The sequence below is a fragment of the Trachinotus anak genome, unplaced genomic scaffold (assembly GCF_046630095.1).
Source record: "Trachinotus anak isolate AG129_WGS33_773 ecotype Australia unplaced genomic scaffold, CSIRO_AGI_Tana_v1 ptg000013l, whole genome shotgun sequence".
Classification (NCBI taxonomy): domain Eukaryota; kingdom Metazoa; phylum Chordata; class Actinopteri; order Carangiformes; family Carangidae; genus Trachinotus; species Trachinotus anak.
The window spans coordinates 29,795,001-29,815,768 of record NW_027273864.1 but is presented as its reverse complement, the minus strand read 5'-3'; the positions used below and the strand labels follow the sequence as shown (position 1 = coordinate 29,815,768).

Here is a 20,768-nt window from a genome sequence, read left to right as displayed (position 1 = left end):
CTTCCTGCAATGTTTCACATTAAAAGCCCTCCAGTGACTAGAAACATTGAGGTCGATTCACTGATGGTACATTAACATCAACCAAAAAAGCTTTAAAATAAAAGTGAGAAGAATTTAATTTAGAGTTTTTGTTTATATAAGTAATATGTTACTTGATACTGACCAGACAGTAGTGGTTGTAGTAATAGTAGTCGTAGTAGGAGTAGTAGGAGTAGTAATACTTGTGGGGGCTCCACAGTGTGTGTGTTCAGACAGACTGACAGCAGGTTGTTGCCTCTGCAGACAAACACATGGAGCAACATTAGAACCCAGCTGACTGTGAACAAACACCAAAACAAACTCTACCTGCATCTGTACAACGCAGGTACTTCACCATGTGATGCTTTGACCTTAATGCTAACATTACCACACTAACTTGCTAACAGTGACACTGTAATCCTGCTTTAGCAGATTCTATTGATGACATTTACCATGATACTAAAGCCTGTCTGCATGTTAACACTCGGTAAAATGTAAATTTGCACTGAACTCAAAGTACACACAGTATACAGCCTGTACACCTGAAACTGATGAATTTCATTAGTGCTGCAGGTATTTCATCATAAACTGAAACACCTGAAAAGTCAGAAGATCACTAAGGTTACAATTCATTTGGAATTTTAACTGATGCCTGTTGCAGATTTCATGATTTAATGTTTTTCAAACACTTTTAGTCTGGACCAAAGTGGTTGACTGACACTTTAGCATTAGACCTAGCATGGCTAAAAAACAGCTCTGTTAAAAACAAATTCTCCTCAACAAAAAAAAAAACGTAATCTGAACCACATAAATATCTTCATGGACAGATTTCAGATTTTTTTAGAACATTTTCAGATCAACAGTTTCTCGATATTTTCAGGCTGCATTTGAGACTTCTGGAAGTTCACTCTGTAGTTGTTTCACATTTAGTTAAACTCTCTGGAATTCTTCACAACGCATATCGTCACATTTGTGTATCAAGACATACTGTACACTGACAAACCCCTGATCTAAATGATCACTGTAATTTTGTGTCACATGTAATTCCTAATAATCACTCTTTTACAAAAATCCTCACAGGTTCAGATTACAGAACAGTTCCCGCCCCCTCTGTACAATCGAACCGTGTATGTGTCTGTGACGCCCCTCAGTGTTCGAGGTCGTGTTTATGCAGGACAGGTTGGATCACAGGAGACTACACTTAGCTGCAGACAGTTAAAGAGGAGGTGAGGATGAGAGGTGCAACATCGTCAAGCATCTACAACCGAGTCCAGTTGCCTTTGATTCAACATGACTTGGGAACTGCCTCTGTCTTGCTAACTGATGTCCCCTGGGTTGTCATGGTAACAGACACCCCCCCTCCCTGGTGTTTCAGGTGTGTGTGTGTCTGACGACCTGGGCGGGTTTAGCAGACAGGAGGTGTGTGTTGGTGTTAAAGCTTTCAGGGGGAGGTGCAGCGTCCACAGGAGGGAGAACACTGGGGGGGTCAGTGGCTTCTTCTCTGCTCGTCACTTCTGAAACAGGAAACCAAACGGATCAGTGACGCTGACGACAACATCGTTGACTGATGTGACTCTGCTCGGGGCTGATGTCTCTATTTTAAAATGATTTGACTCTGTGCTCAATAATTTCAGGAGTTCACTGTTTTTCCTGACAACGTTCTTCATCATACACAAAATGTTTTCACTGAAAAAAATTAATTTTAAAAGTTTTAAATTAACTTTAACTAAAGTGTGATAAGAGCAGAGTGGGCCTCAAGATGATACACATTCACAGCTGCTCCAAGACTCTGTAGAAAACATTCTCATGTATTCAAGACGATCATGCTCATCATGCACATTTTCACTTAAAAACAATCTGCATTCAGATTTTACTGTTTAGATTCAGACACGATGCAGCCTGCATGAAGCCAGAACAAACATCATCAACAGTTCATCAAGAGGAGGTTAGTGAGCATCAGCAGGTTGTCAGACGGCCTATAGCCAGACATTAGTGAGTATATGACACTGATTAATTATTCTCCCGTCAGGCTCCACCAGCTGTTTGTAGAATCCATCGCTCAGTCTGAGTGTGAAGTATTTAGTAGAGACACTGTTCTTTGATAAGTCTGTACTGATATACCTCGTTAGTTATGAGCTGACATACAACTATGTCAGCTCATAATGTTGGACCTGTAGATGTGTTGATAGGACTTTCACAGCCAAACATTATTTGTCAGTCACTTGCACAGCAGTCGGCTCTAAGTGTACTAAATTAGCAGTAATTCAGAGGTCTGGAAGCACGCTATTCTAAGTCATTTATTTAACATTAATATAATTACAAAAAGTTTTATTTAAGAATTAATGAGGCTGGTGCAACCTTTGTGATGAATAAATGTCAACTTAGTGCGAATGAATGTTATAAGGCAGAGTTTGTATATGTGGACAGTTAAGGCAACTGGTAACTGATCAATATTTTTAAAGTTATAATAAATGAAAAAGGCTGTTTTCAGTCTGAGCAAAGAATCTACAACATGAAATATAAAGCTGAGGAGATCTGGTTCAGAGGCTAAAACAAGACATGCTCTGTCAGGAGCAAACGACGAAGCTTCATCAGCCTCGTCTGGTATTTTTTCCCTGCAGCACAGTGATATCCTGTGTCTTGAATAAAGCTTTATTTAATTCCTCATGTTAACAGCTCCCGATGCAGTTAGTTTGCCACAGTATTAGCGACTGTAGCGCTAATTATCTGAATTTCATGTTGACTGATCAAAGGTCAGATTATTGATTGATTATATGTCAAAATAGAGAAGAGATAATAAGTTAATCTTCATTGAAGGCAGCAGCCAGACAAATTTTATGTTTTCATTTTTTAGCAGTTTCCAAATGCTTAAAGTCTTTGTGCTAAGCTTTTTGTCTCCAGGCATGAAACTTAACTATTTCCTGGGAGAAACCCCTGATATTCAAGCATGACTCATTTTGCCCCTCAGTGTTGTTGTATTTCTTAAAAGTCTTTGACGAACAGAAAAGGTAAAAATAGCATCTATGTAAGTAAATTATCATTTAAATCATTTTATTCGGTAAAAGCATCAAACATTTGTTGGTTTCAGATTAAGTATGAGGGTTACCAAATCTCAGTTTGGGGTTTTTTTGACAAATTTGGAAAAATGTAATGAGATTAAAAAAGAGAACTGGAGATTTCCATAATGTTCATGTTTTTTTTTTAATTTTTTTATTAAAATAATAATGATAAATGTATTGATTATCCTAAAAACTAAACGATCAGCTGGAGTCTTACAGATGCACAGCATCAGACTTTCAGCACAGAGGACGACATTCCTGCAGCCTCTCAGTTCATTGTGTAAAAACCTCAATGTGGTCGACTGTATTCTGAGTTATCAGTTGAGGTCTAATGACTCTGGTCAGGAACCAGCATGAAATACAGAGTACAGTAGAAAGCTCCTCTAAAATTCTTCTTAGTGTTTTGTTGCACTGGAGAGACTTTGACTTATCTGATGTTTTGCTCAAATGTCTAGATTCAGTTAGTTAGAATGAATTCATTTAGTATAGAAACAAACATTTAGTTAATAGTTTAAAATACTTAATATAAGGTTGATGTATTGATATAGCAAGATTATCTGTAAGCAGCAATTAATGTGTGCTTTTGTTACCAGGGATTGTAACTGTGTTTATTTCTGTTTTATAAGAGGAGATACTGAACTGGAACAAAGACTTCAACACTTTGTTTAAGTTTTAACAGAAAGTGCTGGAGCTGTTCATGAATATCCAATTAGTGTGTCTGGGATTTATCCAGCTGCTGTTTTTGGAAATAGCCTGTTCCACATACCAGACAAAGAGCAGAGGAACAGTTTCACACTTTCCTGTCTGGCTGCTGCCTCACAGCAGGAATAAAAACCACCCCCACCCCTCCCTCAGCCCTGCACAGCCTGATACATACATGATTACCTTGGCTGGGGCAGGCAGCCTGCTGGGCCGGACAAGAAGAGGAGGAAGAGGAAGAGGAGGAGGAGGAGGTAACAGCAGGAGGAGCAAGAGCAGAGGAGCAGCAGGAGGAGGAGGAGGGGGGGGTGGAGGAGGAGAGGTGAGGAGGTGCAGCAGTAGGCAGCTTGGTCTCCTCACTGATCTGACGAGAGGACAGAGAGGAGGAAGCCTTCAGAGAGCTGCACCTGAATCATCAACCAGATCACATCCTAAAACCTGCAACCAGCAGCTGCATCAGCAGCAGAGCAACAGTCCGCCTCACTGGTTTCAGCCAATTTAAAGAGACAGTCCGACTGTTTCTCACTGAACAAAAAACAACTTCCGCTCCACTTGTTTCATCACATACACGAGTCTCTGTGAAAATGTGTAAACCAAACTGAAGTTCAAGAGCTAAATCTGTTTGTTGAAAGTTTAAACACAACCTCATGATGTATGACAGGATGCATAGTTTCTTTCAATCTGTAAATACTGACTGGAACAAGTCAGTATTTACAGTATTTTCCTGTGGTGAGCAACTGAGAGTATCTGTGGTCAGCTGGTTTCTCCTGCGGCCTCGTAAAGCTTTGTGCTCAGGAGATATAAAACCAAGAATGACAAAGATCCCTTTCTAACTGAGTGCTCAGTCTTCAAGATGAAGGCACTTACTGTAAAAAGTCGGACCAACATGTGGCTTGACTGTATTGATTCAGGTTATTTAGTGCACATGGTAGTCAAAATATATGTGCAACAACTTTTTAGATTAAAGCCAAAACACACTCAGTAATGGACCCTGGCTCATGTTTTTGTTAATAAAACAAAAGCACTCAGGCCTCAAAATAAGGCAACGTTTAAAAAACCATCACTGATGTGTATGGATTCATTTGTTTAAAGCTTTTAAATCCACAGATTTAGCTCATGAAGTTCATTGATCAGTTTACATCTGTGAATTTTTGTAACAAGTTTCCAGCTTCACACACCTAATCAGAAATGTTTTCATGCTGATAATTATTTGACTAATTGACTTTATATTGGTGACATATTAACTCTGCTGCTGATGTGCACAGTCTCTCTAATCTATAAAGGTCTGATTATTGGCTTGCAGCTATTCTGATGTAATCAGCACAGATAGCTAATAAACCAGGCCGCTGTGATGACTGTCGGGTTTTAAACAGCTCGTAAATCTTCAGGCTTCAGGTATGTTAGTAATTAACTTCATATCAAGATCAATACTAGTCAGCTCTAATTTGCAGATTTTGTCTTGTGGTGATCTCTGATTGGTCTACAATCAGGTTAGAATTATAAAAACAACAACAACTACAGCAGCTTTCAGGGTTAGTGAATCTGAAAGCTAGGATTACAGTGTACGACTAACAAAGACTTATCATGAGAATTCAAAGGTCTCAGGAGTCAAATTAGTGTTAAAATGTGATATTCATTGCTGTCAAGTAAAATCCTCTTAGCTCTGCTGCCCCACAGTCCAACAAGAGATTCAACAATGACTCATTTACACTGGACATACAAATAAAAAATAAATCAGTTAATTATCTAAACTCTTAACATTTAAACTATTTAATAATCTATAAAGGACAAACTGTTGTTACAGTATAAACTGATTTTAGCAGGTCTGATACTGACTCGTCTGTTTTTTCATTTTTCACTGTTTAACCTGGTTTAAAAATCTCATTGAGGTTAAAATTTATTTTTCATGAGATGTGGCCACAGCATCAAAATACTAATAATTATAAATATACTAATAAATATAAACAACAGACACACACTAAAACACTATATACAGTTAAAATGCAGAAGAACCTAAACACTTTAAAATAGCAGCAGGCCTCAGTGCGACAGAGTTTACCTTCTTATCGCTGCTGCTCATCCTGTCTTTGACTTCTTTGGCTTTCTGAATGGCTTTCAACACCTCCACTGTGTCCAACTCCTTCTCCGTCGTCACTTTACTGTCTAGACAAACCTGATGCAGAGAGAGAGGATAAACAAACATCTGTCAACACACACACACACACACAGCTGTGTGCTCGGTTACTTTAAAAGCAGTAGAATTAATAGTAATAACAGCAACAGCTGGAGGAGCGTTTAACAGTTGTAGCAGTAGCACTGACAGAGTAATAATGAAGATATACTAGTGGTATTATTATTATTATTATTATTGGTATGAGCAGTTTCTAAATTTTTAGGAGTCGTGGTTTTTGCAGTGACAGTAAAATCAGTATTAGCAGCAACTGACAGAGAGAAACCGTGCTTGCAGTGTTCAATTCAATTCAATTCAATTTTATTTGTATAGCGCCAAATCATAATATACATTATCTCAAGGCACTTTACAGGGTAAGGTCAAGACCTTACTTTGTTACAGAGAAAAACCCAACAGTTCCCACAACGAGCAAGCGCTTGGCGACAGGGGGGAGGAAAAACTCCCTTTTAACAGGAAGAAACCTCCAACAGAACCGGGCTCAGGGTGGGCGGCCGTCTGCCTCGACCGGTTGGGTTTAGGAGAAGATAGAAAGAGGGGGAGGGGGAGGAGAGGGGAGAGAAGAGAGAGAGAGAGAGAGAGAGAGACCAGGAACAGCTGTGTAGGTAATGGTGTTATCAATAATAATGATGACAGGTAACAGTGGTTAATAGTAAAGATGAGTAGTGGTGGATCTGGATCCTGCTGCTCCCGAGGCAGAGATACCTGCAGAATGAGGACAGAGAGAGGGAGAGAGAGGAGAAGCACAAACTACGGGAGAGAAAAGGAAACAAAGTTAATGGCATGAGGTCATCGAGAGAGAGAGGGGGAGAGAGACAGAAATAGGGAGAGAGCGCCCAGTGAATCATGGGAATCCCCCAGCAGTCTAGCTCTATAGCAGCATAACTAAGGGATGGGTCAGGACATACCCGAGCCAGCCCTAACTATAAGCTTTACTAAACAAGACAGTTTTAAGCCTGATCTTAAAGGTAGAGAGGGGGTCTGCCTCCCGAACCCACACTGGGAGCTGGTTCCACAGGAGAGGAGCCTGATAGCTGAAGGCTCTGCCCCCCATTCTACTCTTACAAACTCTGGGAACCACAAGTTGACCTGCATTTAGAGAGCGAAGTGTCCTATTGGGAAAATAGGGAACTATAAGCTCTCCAAGGTACGATGGTGCCTGACCATTAATGGCTTTGTAGGTGAGGAGGAGGATTTTAAATTCGATTCTGGATTTTACAGGGAGCCAATGCAGAGAGGCTAACACAGGAGAGATGTGATCTCGTTTCCTAGTTCCTGTCAGTACTCGTGCTGCCGCATTCTGGATCAATTGGAGGCTTTTTACTGAATTTTTGGGACATCCTGACAATAAAGAGTTACAGTAGTCCAGTCTTGAGGTAACAAATGCATGAACTAGTTTTTCAGCATCCTTTAGACATAGAATGGGTCTGATTTTAGCAATATTGCGCAGGTGGAAGAAGGCTGTCCTAGAGACTTGCTTTATATGTGAAGTAAAGGACAAGTCCTGGTCAAAAATGACACCAAGGTTTCTGACTGTAGCACTGGAGGCCAAGGTGATGTCATCCAGAGTCAGTATATTATCACATAGTGTATCTCTGAGGTGTTTTGGGCCAATTACAATAACTTCAGTTTTGTCTGAATTTAAGAGTAAGAAATTACTGGTCATCCAGATTTTTATGTCCTTAAGACAGACCTGAAGCTTGGCTACCTGGTTAGTCTCACCTGGCTTCATGGATAAGTACAGCTGGGTGTCATCTGCGTAACAATGAAAATTCATCTGGTGCCTCCTAATAATGTTTCCCAGAGGAAGCATATATAGACTGAAGAGCATTGGTCCTAGCACAGAACCTTGTGGAACTCCATGACTGACTTTAGTTATGATAGGTGTTGGTCATTTACCTGTGCAGCAGTGATATTAGCAGAAGATCAACAGTAACAGAACAGAGAGAGAAGCATTTTGTGACTGTCTCTGTTCCTCTGCTGCAGGAGTAGTAACAGTAACAGGAGTACAGTAGTAATAGGAGCAATGCTGTGGTTTTGGCGGTCTACCTCTGCTGCACGGTCTCCAAACTGGGCCAGGACTTTGGTTCTGTAGTCTGGGATGATGCACATGGGGTTACTGGACAGGTTGAGTTTCTCCAGACAGGGCAGAGAGCCGATGTTCCTGATCTCCTCCAGCTGGAAACAGACACACACTTGTTACAACAACAAAAATCCACCTCCACCGACTCCCTTGTTAACTTCAGGATTTATTACATGAGCTATGGCTGGATATTTTTCCCAACAGTCCGATGTTGTTTTTCTTAAGTGTGTCTGATTTATGTTTCTTCTGATTCTTTGGATACTTTATGGCTTCAGTTGGAGGTCAACAGTAGAGAAATGCCAGAAAAGGATCAATTCAATCGACAGGTTTAATAAATTAAGTACTCATTTATCTCCTTCTTTTTTGATTATAGAGTATTTAATACTTTCTGTATGTGATAATTTTCTACAGGTTTTCTTGTAGGTCATGTGATGCAGTTTTGTGTATTTATGTCACAACAGGACCATCAGGACATCCTGGGTGTGGTTACCTGGGCCAGCTGGTTGTGGCTGAGGTCCAGGTTGACCAGAGAGTAGAGCTTGGTGAGGCCGGTCAGTCGGTCCAGCTGGTTTCCAGCCAGGCTAAGGGTCTTTATGTTGCCCAGACGGGTGTGAGCAGCCTCAAGGACCCGCAGGCTGTTATAGGACAGATCCACGTGGACCAGGTTGTACAGGTGCTGCAATCACAAAACAAACAGTTGTGTACTGTACCGTTAATGACAGACAACATATCTGTAGAGGTGTCTTTATTTTAACTGCAGGAGCAGCTGAGCAGTGAAGTGTGACTGTGAAGTAAACACCAACTGTTTTGTTGTAACTAGTTTCACTAGATTCATTCTGCAGCGTCTCAACTTATTCTGTGACTGAACAAAGTGAACTGATCAAAACATTATCAAAGGGAGCTGCTTCATCCAGTGCATCATTCAGATTATATCACAGACAAAGACACTAACAACTAATGATGCAAGACAAGAGACCAACAATTAACTGTTGCCATCATGTGACACTATGATTCCACGTGTTTGTCTGTTTGTCATCCATTAATATTTTAATAATAATTTTTTTGATCACTTCTGTGCTACTTTAATGTTTTTTTCTAAGGGAAGGATGGTTGTATCCCCAACAAATATGGTCTTAAATAATAAAACATCACTAAAGTAATTTTAATATTCCTCTGAAAGTCTTGATCCCATCTCAAGTGAATGCAGCATAAAATTACACTCTCGTTCATCTGATCTGAACAGACGCCAAATTTTCTGGTTGCAGCTTCTCCAATGTGAGAATTAGCTGCATTCCACTGTTTTATTTCATTGTCATTCTGGTCTCTTGAAACAGGAGTTTAAGACGTCATCATGGACTCACTGTGTCGATGTTTCACTATTTTCTAACATTTAACAGAGCAAGTGATTAATAAATTAATCTAGAAGATGATTATAAAATTATTCAGTAATAAAAGTACTCATCAGTTGTATGTAATGTTCCTGACACCGGGATGAGGGACGACTGCCCTTACAGAGCTGATCACTTCTTCATTACACCGCCACATACCTGGAGGTTTTCCACTGAGGACAGCTGGTTGTAACTCAGATCCAGAAACTCCACCTTACGAATCAGTTTCTGCAACACAGGAAAATTCAGAGTCAGCTCACAGAAGCCGATAGATGGAGAGTTAACTTTTCTTTATTCGTTCATTCACACACTCAGCCGTACACACGGTGATGGAGTGGGTGATATCAAGGACAACGTGCCCTGAGCTCCAGATACAACAGCTAGCTGACCAATCAGCGCAGGCGGCAGGAGGAGCCAGCAAAGGTTTGTATTTTTATTGACAATCATGAATTTTTTTTATTTTTTGTTTATCTAGACAGGTAGAGGGTCGGTGGGTGTGTGTCTCACCACTGAGCTGTCGATGGTGCTGATGCAGTTGTGGCTCATGTCCAGCGTGGTCAGGTTTCTCCACACAGGAATGACGGCTGTGACGGGACAGCCAGACTCCGCCCCCTCGGGCTCCCACTGTGAGAACTCGCTCGCCTCCGGGACCAGGATCGACTGGAGGGCAGCAACCACATCACAATACTCACATCAGTATACAACACACAATATACTGCATAAACATGTATACTGCAGTATTTAATCTCAACTTTACCATCATGGTTTCCGTGGAGCGGTGTATACTCATAGTCGCCAGACTCGACCTCAGTGATGACAAACCTTGAATCTGCTGAGAGCTGCATTCACTGATCTGAAACAAATATCCATCCAAATCTCCATCAGTGTGTTAACTGAATATACTCAAGAAAAGATGATTCCATAATAAACTGAGCATTAATAATTCTGATACATCGTGTCATTTCATTGCTGATATAATTTGTGTTAACATGACTTTGTCTAAATAAACTGTTATGCAGTTAGAGAAGGAGTGACGTGCATCGTGAGTCTGTGGCCAGACTCGAACCAGGAACAGAATGTATAAATGTTAGGTTATGTGTCCCAGATCACTTCCTCACGTCTTCTTTATTTTTGGACTCTCTAATGATGAGACTCAGCTGCACTGTCTACAGCTGACGAAGCAGGAACGACAACATCAATGTTTAGTGATTAAAGTCCGAAAAGATTAAAGTGCGTTTTTATCAGCTGATCACAAGAGGAAAAACGTTTTCTGCAATCATCACAATGAAACAAGTCAAACAACTCTTCTGTAACATACGTATCAAGCTTCCATCTGGGAGCATCAGAGTCCAAACTGCAGTTATCATATCAGCCATATTGCAAAATCCAATTTTACTTAACCCTGACTTGTGTAATGGCTGGAGTTTTCCTCTTTGTGTCCACACACAAATGAAATTAGCCACAACCAACACCTGCAGGACCCACACATAGCTGTGACACCATAAACCTTCCAGCAGTGTTTGGCAAATGTGTGCAAATGAATGAACATAAATAAATAAATGGATAAATGGGAAGAATCATACAGTTTTGTCAAAGACAAACAGACAGTTACCTCTATCTGCAGCAATGATTTGAAAACAGACAGGTCGAAGGGGAGACTGCTCTCCTGGATGTTACTGGTTCCTACTGGACCTCTGGTCCCAGAGATCTGAGCAACAGAGACAAACCAGCGAGAAAGTTTACAACCTCTGATGCTATGAGGGAAGTCAGGAGAAACTAAACTGTATGATGCAGATATGAGTTAAATTAAGAGGTGTGACCTTGAGGTATCGCAGCCTGCAGGTGAAGTCGAGGATGTGTCCAAGGTCGGTTTTGGCATCTCCGTTACAGCAGGTCGGTTTGGCGAGACGGAGCTGCTGGGAGACGGAGTAAAGCTGCAGAGGATGCAGAGAAAACACCTCGCCAGCCTGCAGCAACTGCTCACCTACAGCACACAGACAAACAAACCAGCACAGTCTGATGCTGCTCATCAAGATTTCACCTCAACATTTTACGTTTTTGCAGGAGATTAAGCTTTAACATTTATTTTGAGGAAACTCGATCGTAGGCTATCTAAACTGGTATTTAAATATTCTGGGGTTCAACACAACCAAAAAACAAAAAGTAATATGGAGAAATGTATTAAACTGTTTCTGCAGACTGCTCTTTCACAACATGTCATTGTGCAAAGAGTCAACTCAGTTTGAATGATTTTCGGATGAAAATATTTATAACATTTATACCAAATGATGTCAATCAATATGTATCATCCCTGATCAATAAATAAATGAAGTATAGTAGACTCAGAGTGTCAGAGCAACAACAGTTATCAAAAGGATCTGCAGGGAGAGAACCTCTGCAGCTACACAGGGAAGAGACACACCACTCCACTGAAGGAGCTTCATTAGTTGTTAACAGTTCTCGAAACACTAGATAAGAGAAAACGGGTCAAAGGTCATAAGTGAAGCAAACCTTTATGGAACAGCTCCTCAGCCAGTGCTGCTGTGATGCCGTTAATTTCCTGAAAGAGAAAAAGTGTCTGTTAAAACCTGGAGTCACTTCAAAATAACAGTTCAACTTGTAGACTCAATTTAATCACCTTATTTCTTATCTGCTCAACAGACAGCTGATTGTGGTTTCAACTCTTTACTCTTTGTTGCCTTTCTTGACAAATGTTTGGCAACACACTGTTTTTGGATGTAACTTCATCCACAATAAACAAATCAAACCTCAGATGGTTGAGGATTGACAGGATTATTTATCTGGATGACATGATGTTAGCCTGGATTAGTTGAACCACAAGAGCAGGTTCCAGAGCCTGAAGCTTCTCTCAGACAGTGAACGACTTCAACTGTTTTCTTCAAAGCGACGTTATAGTTACATGGTGATACAGCATTAATGCAGCTGAATAATTAACAACAATACAACAGATTTTTGTGATCATTCGGATCTTATTCGTCTGTGACTGTCATGTGTTGCTCATCTGGTGTCACATGAGAAAGTTTTTCCCTTGGCCGTTTATTCTGCAGGATCCTGAGACTCAGACAACACTGGTCTGTTGTTCTGTCCTCAGCATGTGATCACAGTCGCTGACATCACAAAGCCTGAAAACTCTGCTCAAACCGACCTGAAGCAGAGCTTCTCATCCTGGGAAATAATCACCAATTACTACACATTAAAACATTAACACAAACACATAATTGTTGCCTCATTTACATTTCATCCTATGACATGATGCTGTGGCCGCCCAGCCGCTGTTGACATGCCCATCATGTTGCACTACAACCCTTTACTTTAGTAAAGAGGTTACAGCATTTAGCAAATGAGAGCAGCCATTTACCAAACCAGATATTTATTAAGATACAAATGTTGGGTTAATCTGTCAATTGTTTTTTAATCAATCAACTAGTTCTTTCATACTGTATATAAAATGTCAAAAATAGTGGACAATCTGAATTTCCCTATGTTGACGACTTTTCTCTGATCAATACTTAAAAAATATTCAGTTTCCTATAATGTAAAAAAGACAAAAGTAGCAAATCATCACATTGTGAAAGCAGTAACCAGTGAATGGTTTGCATTTTTGCTTTTTAACGGCCAGGAATTCATCACTATGCTTCAACAAAGTTAGGAGACTCACAAGAGAGAGATTTCAAAAAAGACTGTTGTGTCAACAGTCTGAGGAAGGCCCTTTCCTGTTTCAACAGCACACTACACAGAGCCAGGCTCTTACAGACAGGGTTTTCTTCGTTAGCTGTGGAAGAGACTGACTGGTCTGCACTGAGGCCTGACCTTCACCCCATCCATCAACTCTGGGAAGAACTGGAACACCAACTGTGAGCCGGAGCTTATCACCAAGCATCGGTGTTGAACCTCACAAGTGTTCTTTAGACTTCATTGGAGCAAATCCCTGAAGCTAGGTTCAGAAATGTGGAGGGGAGTCTGTTACAGCAGCAAGTTACTGCCCACAGCTTTGGAATCACACGTTCAGCTGTCACATCTGGCTGCAGTATCTGAGCATAAACTCAGCTACATTCTATTATGACTAAGGTACCAGGTGTAGAACTAGACTGATCACAGTACATGTTTGGAGGCTGTAGGGAATAATAGCCTCAGGTGTACCCACATAGAGGTGAAAGTGTAGGAAGCCGGCAAGCGGAGTGGGCGTGGCCTGTGGAAACTGCTGCAGCAGCGTCTGCAGGTAGAGCTCCAGCTCCTTCTGCCGCCGCTCAACCAAACTCTTCGAATTCTTTCCCAAAATCTTCTTAGGAGGAAGCAGCCGCTTGTCAACTTTCTTCTCTGCAGTCAGCTGGAGGGAAACACACATCAGGATAACACCAACAATTAATTTCATAATATCTTCATAACCTAATCATCAGTTAGATAAATAAATGGAATATCTTTGGGGTTTTGGACTAACAATAGATCAGACAATATTTCTCAGGCTCTGGGAAATTGCAATGGGCATTACCATTATAAATATGTATTCATTAATTTATTGAAACTAAAAATAATCATTAGTCATAGACCTAGCCTAGAAAACCCACAGATGTTTTCTCTCAGTCTCAACAGAAACATCTGCTTTCTGTTCTGTTCTGTCACTCCTGTAGTTTTTAAAGGGTCATATGGTTATTTCTATGTTTTAGCACAATAAACACAAATCATAGCTACTTTACATTTGTACTAACCACTTCTCAGACAGCAGTTTGATAATCACTCACAGTCCACGTTCAGTAAACATTTTTTGGCCTAAATTATTCAACAATGTACTCCAACAATGAATTTCAGATATTGATATAATGCATTGTGGTTGTAAGATAATGTTTGGAGATGTACAATGCACAATATATCAGTGGCTGGGATATTATGTTCTGAAGAATGAGAATATGAATTATTAACCACTCTTCCGATAAAGGAATTACAGCCAATAATTATGTCCAGTAACATGGAGCCTTTTCTTTCAACAGTTGTAAAGTTGAATTACCACCAAGATAAAGAAGGAAATAGTCAGACTGATGGTAACAATCTGACTACAAATAGTTTACAAAGGTTGTATTGAAAGAAGGAACATAATCAGAAAAGTTAATTTTTATTCTACTAATTGTTTGCAACTGCAATATTTAAAATTATTTTATTGGCCCTCAACTTTTCATTGTGAACAGATTATGTTAATTTACCTCGATAGACAACAAAATGAATGTTTGGTGAAAGTGCTCGTACCTTCTCATGGAGGTCATGGAAGTCACTGTAGCGGTGCTTCACAGTCCAACTGTGTTCTCCATCCATCACCTCGATGATGTAGACCTGAAACACACGCAGCAGGACACTGAGAATAACCTGACTGAAAGAAACACAGCTGCAATCCAACTGGTTTCTGAAATATTTTTGTGAAACATTTTAAAGGCAGGATGATTGAATATAAAGTCAGTGCAGAGAAAACGAGTAGATGCAAACGTCCCCTGTGTGGCACGAATTGTGGCAAAGATGTGGCCATGGAAGATGAAAATTCACACGTATCCAAAAGCTTTCGAGAGAGAAAGAGAAAATAGGAATAAAAAGAGAAAATAATAAAGTTGGATATGTTGGTGATTTGTAAGATCACCTGGAGTCTAAACTGCAACACAGACAAGATGTGGTCAGACTGAAGACAAAGCACATTTTCCTCTGTTATTTGGTGGCATGGTAATCCTTTTGAAGTCTGTTTATTTGCTCCAGACAGCTGATGACTTTATTAACTACAACTACCTAGTAACATATGCACTTACTGTGTAAGGCTCTTATGCGTCACATTTGGTCCAGAGCCAAACAGGCTTGTAATACAGCGTTTATGATTATATTGACGCAAATAGCTAATTTAACAGCAAAACCAGATAAACTGGGTGGTTCCTATCACTGAATACTTTACTGTCTTTCCCCGAAAGACAAAATTAACTGATAAATAAAAACTCCCACAAACATTTTTCCTGAAGGCATCCTCGCTTCAGCATACCTCATAATATCTCATAATTACGATTTACACTCATTACTCACTAATTTTTTACTTGTTTGACTTAATTATAATTTCTCTTCTTCTAACGTACAAAGTCAGGATGTGCTGGAGTTTATCATCCCAAACCCAACTGCTTTTTTTCCTCAGCACAAATTTGCTTTAGGGTCAGAAAATTGACGGATCATGATGTTTATCAGCCGTGTCTCCGGCTACTGTCTATCACCTAACAGTAAAAAGCGTTTGCAATATAAAGACATCAAATATAATCTCTGACAGAGAAAGTTCAGGCTGCAGTGGTCTCTGAGGTCGGCGACCTTCAGGGGAAACGACATAAACGATGTAAACAGTCTACAACTGTCAGTGACAGTTAGCACGGCAGTTAGCTGTTAGCTTGTTAGTCCTGTCGTGCTTTTTTACTCCAGCCTCGGGTGGATAAAGACATAAGGACTGACGTAAAAAAGAACTATGATAACTAAACAACCTTTGTATTTAATGTTAAGGTAACATCCTCCATATTAACTCGCTGTCACTTGGACAGATCCGAGCCTAGTCTTGCTACAAGCTAAGCTAACAGACGTTAAACCGAACATAGCTTACAGTGTAGTTTTCCACCAGCTCCGACCCGACAACACACACTTTTCTCTCCGACACCTCCTCTGGAAAAGGAGCGGACTCCATCTTGAGATCAGGACGAGCAAATATGACCTGTTATTAAGAACAAACACGTCTAAATAAAACGGGTTAAGAGGACGTGCAGCGTTTGCACTCGGCTATCCGCCTCCCGCCGCCATGTTTGTTGTCATCCTGAACCGAAGCAGCTGACTTACATTCAAAGAAACTTTATTTAAAGTCGCTCCTCGACAGTTACAACAAAACTTTTTAATGCAATGAAATTCTGTTTTATATGCTGGAAATGTATCAAACATACGAACACTGCATGAATATTCATTAAAATAGAGACCAAAGAATAAAACTACGATATTTGAAATATGTGTCTATTAACAGCAGCTCAGTAACAGTGGTGAACGAAGATATGACATGAGGTCATGGTCTTCACGCTTGACACCAGTAGCCTGTATTTCTTGGAGAATATTATGAAGTAAAATAAGTACATCAGAAATATCATACTCTTTTTTCTGAATGGGGAACTGAGTTGGCATAAAACATGGTTAACACATTTAGTGTTAGTGAAGTAAAAGATGTTTCCCTCAGAGATTTTCATGGATATGTCCAATAGGACTATTTGCCCCTTTCAACGTAAACACATACGACACAAATAAGAGTTTGAAATAGTACAACTATAACTTTTTGATATCCTCATCAAAGACCAAAAGAAGCTGTCAGTAGAAATCTTTATCTAATGACATTTAATTACTTAATTACTGTTTCTTGATAATATGTGTTTTACCCAGTAATTCCTGATTTGATAACGTGTTTGGATAAGTAGTGTTTGACATTTGTCACGTATCAATAACATAAATTGAGATTACTTTGAGCAGCTGAACGATGAATGAATTTCAACTTGCTAAGGAACCTGATATAAGCAGGACTGTGACCTCTGTGGTGATGGTGATGACTTCTTGTATCAAGACGGGCTGAGCAGTCAGTGCATAGTATACTGTATCTGTCATTAGCAGGGTTTTAGCTGATGTGATCAGCCTCCATTCCCAGTTTGTGCCGGTCATTCAGACGCAATCAATCAAATTTAATTCCATTTTCTCAACAAATGGATTCAGCTGTCTAAAGTCACTCTGTCCTGGACTGTGTGCTGCCTCTTTTATGACACACTAGCCGTGAGGAGCTAAGTATAGAAACTCAGTCTCTCCTAATCCATCCAACAATGCAGGATGGACTGAGCATGGACCTCCCCACCCTCTACTTCAATCTGTTCTGTGTAATGTAGATCACAGCCACATGGGGTCAGTAGTGCAGCTGCAAACTTACAGACTTGTGATGGTCTTTTATGATCCGTGATCTGCCGAGAAGAATTTAACCAAATAAATTTGATTACTGATTTGAATTGTAGGGGTAGTTGTGCTGGTGGTAGGAATAAGAACTAGTTTTAATGGTCTCCTACAGGAGTTAAGGCTTTGTCATGTGATTTAGGTGACACTAGAAACATAGTTTATGTTTTGTCATATGTTGATTTATGGGGTTGCTTTTAGCAAAATGACCTCAGCTCCTCAGTTTGGATGATTTTAAACAAAACTAAGAGTTGACAGCTCAGCAGCTCTGTGACTCTGTATTTAGGACCAGCATTGTTCTGAGCTAAATGCTAACATCAGCTTGCTAACATAGTCACAATAACAATGCAAACATGCTGATGTATAGCAGGTACCATCTTAGGTTACCACACTGTAACGCTAACATTAGCACTAAACTGAAAACTAAAATGAATGTCATTAGTCTTGCAAGTATTTGGTCATAAAAAGTATTAACCTGATGATGGCACTAGATGCAAAGACAAGGCATCACCAAGGCCATTATATTTACTGCTGAATGTCACTGACACAAATTTCATGACCATCAATCAAATAGTTGTTGAGATATTGTTGTTGTTTCAGTGTGGAAACGTTTTTCTTTTTGCACCAGATTTAGTTTGTAGAGTTCGAGACAGAAGATGTCAGAAACCTTTTGTTTGTAATGTCGTATATAAGAAACTGGATTATTTTTCAGTTTCACCTCTCCAGTGGTGTTTTAAATTCACGAGCTGTGAGTTCTCGACTGTGCCTGACACACTAACTAACCCACGACTGTGAGTGCCGTTGTGGTAACCACCACAGCCGTCCTGCTCAGTGCTGCTGGTTGTTGTTGCTGTACAGTGTGTCTGTTGTCAGAGGAGGAGGGGGGCAGTAACAGCAGCAGCTGTGGATCAGATTTCAGCTGCTAAAACTGAGGCGGAGTGAACCATCTCGCTGCAGGGAGCTTATAAAGCTTATAAAAGCCACAGCACACAACCTGAGGCACCTGCAGACTGACATGTATTTTCATATCTTATATTCTTATGAAGAAATAATATCTTAGAGAAATCTGTCATATTACATTGTTATTAATGGGCTGTGGACAAACCTGCAAACACTGCCCCCCCCCCCTCCTTCTGGTGAACCTGTGAATGGATCCTTCCAGCTCTTTATCAAGGCTCCGAGGGGAAGGCACAGCCACAGTCAGTGCTGGTCAGAGCTGAGTGCACTACAGCTGCTGTCCTAAAACTGAGAAATAACAGCTTTTAATCAGCTAGAAGACGCATAGCACCCCTCAACAGCTCACTTCAGTTCACTAATCAGAGCTGTAAGGAGCTGATTTGACTTTCAGAGACGTGAAAAAGAGAGATTAGAGAATCAGAAGAGGGCGTGACAGGGATCCAGCCGAGCAGGCAAGCTGCCACTGCAGGGGGAGGAAGAACAGGCTATGCACCAGCCAAAGCCAGAGGTCAAGAAAAAAAGTGATAGAATAGTGAAAAGGTAGACTCTGAGGGAGAGGGAGGTCATTTGTGATCTGAGCCAGAAAACCAGAAACCAGCCTCTCTTTGTTGTTGTGTGGGCCACCGTGCGGGAAAGAGGATGTGAAGGAGAGCAGCAGGGAGGAAGGGAGGCGACTGCAAGAAAGACAAGAAAATGCTCTCAGAGATGATGTGCAGGAGGAGCTGCCAGCAGCAGCAGGATGGAAAAGAGGCTCCACAGAGGGACGCTGCCAGCCGCAGGAAGCACTGCTGGTCCAAGAGCTGCAAGGGGCGCCCACAGGGGCGGAGGACAGGAGGGGGAGGGTGGCCTAAGGGGCGCAATCACCAACACCCTCAACGTCATCATTACCATCATCCCCGACACCTCCAGAGGCCGGTGATGTCGCTCCGTCCTGTTAACGTGAAGGGAAACAGAGCGAGGGGGATGCGGGCCCCCAAGAACACCAACCAGTTTCTGATGCACGAGAAGTACCAGATGCTGCACTTGCGCTCGGACTCAGTGGGGAGCGACAGCGGCAGCAGCTCCGACAGCGACATGGAGCTTACCGACATGGACTCATACCTGGGCGTCCTGGAGAATGCCAGAGGAGCCCTCCTGGACAGTCCCAACCCACACGGCTCAACGACGCCACCAGGACAGATGCTGGTACTGCATGAGGACAGTCTACATCTGCACAAAGACAGTCTGCGTCTACACAAAGACAGTCTGCGTCTGCAGGAGGACAGTCTGCGTCTGCAGGAGGACAGCATGCAGTACTTCCCCTCTGAAGACGACCTGATGCAGAGCCAGAACTTCATGCAGAGGGACTTTGTAGAGTTCTGTGACATCCTGACATCCTGAAGGGAAACTTTCAGGGAGCCATTTTGTTCTCAGCAGTGTGAGACTCAAACCTCGGACTGAACGGGGTCAGGTTTGTTCTGATTCATCTTCTCAGAAAAAAAAAAAACATCTCCACCTTATGAAGTCATTTAGCCTTAAATGTTGAAGAATCTGCCACAGACTGAGATTATTCCATTAGTTTTCAGCAGAATAAACTTTTTAAAAATGTTTCTTTGAAATTAAGTGTAATTTTCTTAACATTCCTGCAGTGATCTGCCTTACTGCATCTTTTTCTTAGATACCAGCACTGATGTTTAGAAAACAAGTGAAACTGCACTGAGAGAAAGTGGAATTATCTCATGCTGTTGGCATTTTTCTGGGTTTAAAAATAACTACCTGAATGCAGGATTAAATGGCATTATCAAGATGGGAGTTTTTACAGTTTATGTTTGGTTCATGTTTGATCATGTACAATGTGTCCGGGTGCTGTAAAGTGCTGCCTTTCTGTTGTTGTTGCACACAAAGGGAGATGGGCTCAGTGGTGGGAGTGAGCCCAAACAGCCAATCAGAATTGACCAGACTGGATTAGACTGCAGACGATTGGCTGATGCAAGGTGTCATTAACAAAAAGGCCTTTTACTGTACAGAACAATAAAAAAAACACAAATAAATATCTGATTGATGTAACATGGGCTGAGTGATTGTCTCTGTGGATATAAATGGGTGTGATGAGTGTTACAGCAGAGTCAGCAGGGCCAGTGTGTCACTGTGTCATCAGGGTGGCTCAGAGGGAATAAGGGACAGTCAACCATGTAAACTACTCAGTATTAATTATAATAAATAAAATAAATACTCAGCGTTGCTAATGTGCATCGCAACACCAGGTTACATGACAACATGTGAGTAAAGAAAAACACAATTCAGTGTGACATAAAATATACAGAAATAAGAATTCAAACACTTTTTGAGTTGCATTGTAGACGATGGTCATTTGAGCTTCTCGAATTTTGCTGTAAAGAAAACCA

The 20,768-nt window shown here is 40.9% G+C and overlaps 2 protein-coding genes across 4 annotated transcripts in view; one reads left to right on the top strand and one right to left on the bottom strand.

Moving 5' to 3' along the window:
- The window catches only part of nisch (nischarin), a 28,790-nt gene extending 12,515 nt beyond the window's left edge, over positions 1 to 16,275 (bottom strand). The window contains exons 1-15 of one of the 3 annotated variants that reach the window (XM_071493989.1): positions 16,061 to 16,275; positions 14,695 to 14,778; positions 13,601 to 13,783; positions 11,947 to 11,995; positions 11,256 to 11,419; positions 11,048 to 11,143; positions 10,193 to 10,288; positions 9,943 to 10,095; positions 9,595 to 9,663; positions 8,538 to 8,723; positions 8,014 to 8,142; positions 5,836 to 5,949; positions 3,963 to 4,140; positions 1,414 to 1,532; positions 164 to 276 (exon numbers count right to left, since the gene is read on the bottom strand). In XM_071493989.1, the coding sequence (XP_071350090.1) occupies positions 164 to 276; positions 1,414 to 1,532; positions 3,963 to 4,140; positions 5,836 to 5,949; positions 8,014 to 8,142; positions 8,538 to 8,723; positions 9,595 to 9,663; positions 9,943 to 10,095; positions 10,193 to 10,288; positions 11,048 to 11,143; positions 11,256 to 11,419; positions 11,947 to 11,995; positions 13,601 to 13,783; positions 14,695 to 14,778; positions 16,061 to 16,141 (1,814 nt within the window). In that variant the 5' untranslated portion in view covers positions 16,142 to 16,275. Of the gene's footprint in view, positions 1 to 163; positions 277 to 1,413; positions 1,533 to 3,954; positions 4,141 to 5,835; positions 5,950 to 8,013; positions 8,143 to 8,537; positions 8,724 to 9,594; positions 9,664 to 9,942; positions 10,096 to 10,192; positions 10,289 to 11,047; positions 11,144 to 11,255; positions 11,420 to 11,946; positions 11,996 to 13,600; positions 13,784 to 14,694; positions 14,779 to 16,060 lie in introns of those variants that run through there. The other 2 variants (XM_071493991.1, XM_071493990.1) reach the window with 2 other exon arrangements.
- A 2,339-nt stretch (positions 16,276 to 18,614) lies between these two features.
- LOC139630830 (coiled-coil domain-containing glutamate-rich protein 1) lies at positions 18,615 to 20,430 on the top strand. The gene has a single exon (XM_071494591.1). The coding sequence runs from the start codon at positions 19,078 to 19,080 to the stop codon at positions 19,762 to 19,764; it is 687 nt and encodes a 228-aa protein (XP_071350692.1). The 5' UTR covers positions 18,615 to 19,077; the 3' UTR covers positions 19,765 to 20,430.
- The last annotated feature ends 338 nt before the right edge of the window (positions 20,431 to 20,768 follow it).

Coding starts and splice junctions, on each gene's coding strand:
- LOC139630830 (XM_071494591.1), top strand. CDS start 19,078: ATGCTCTCAGAGATGATGTGCAGGAGGAGCTGCCAGCAGCAGCAGGAT.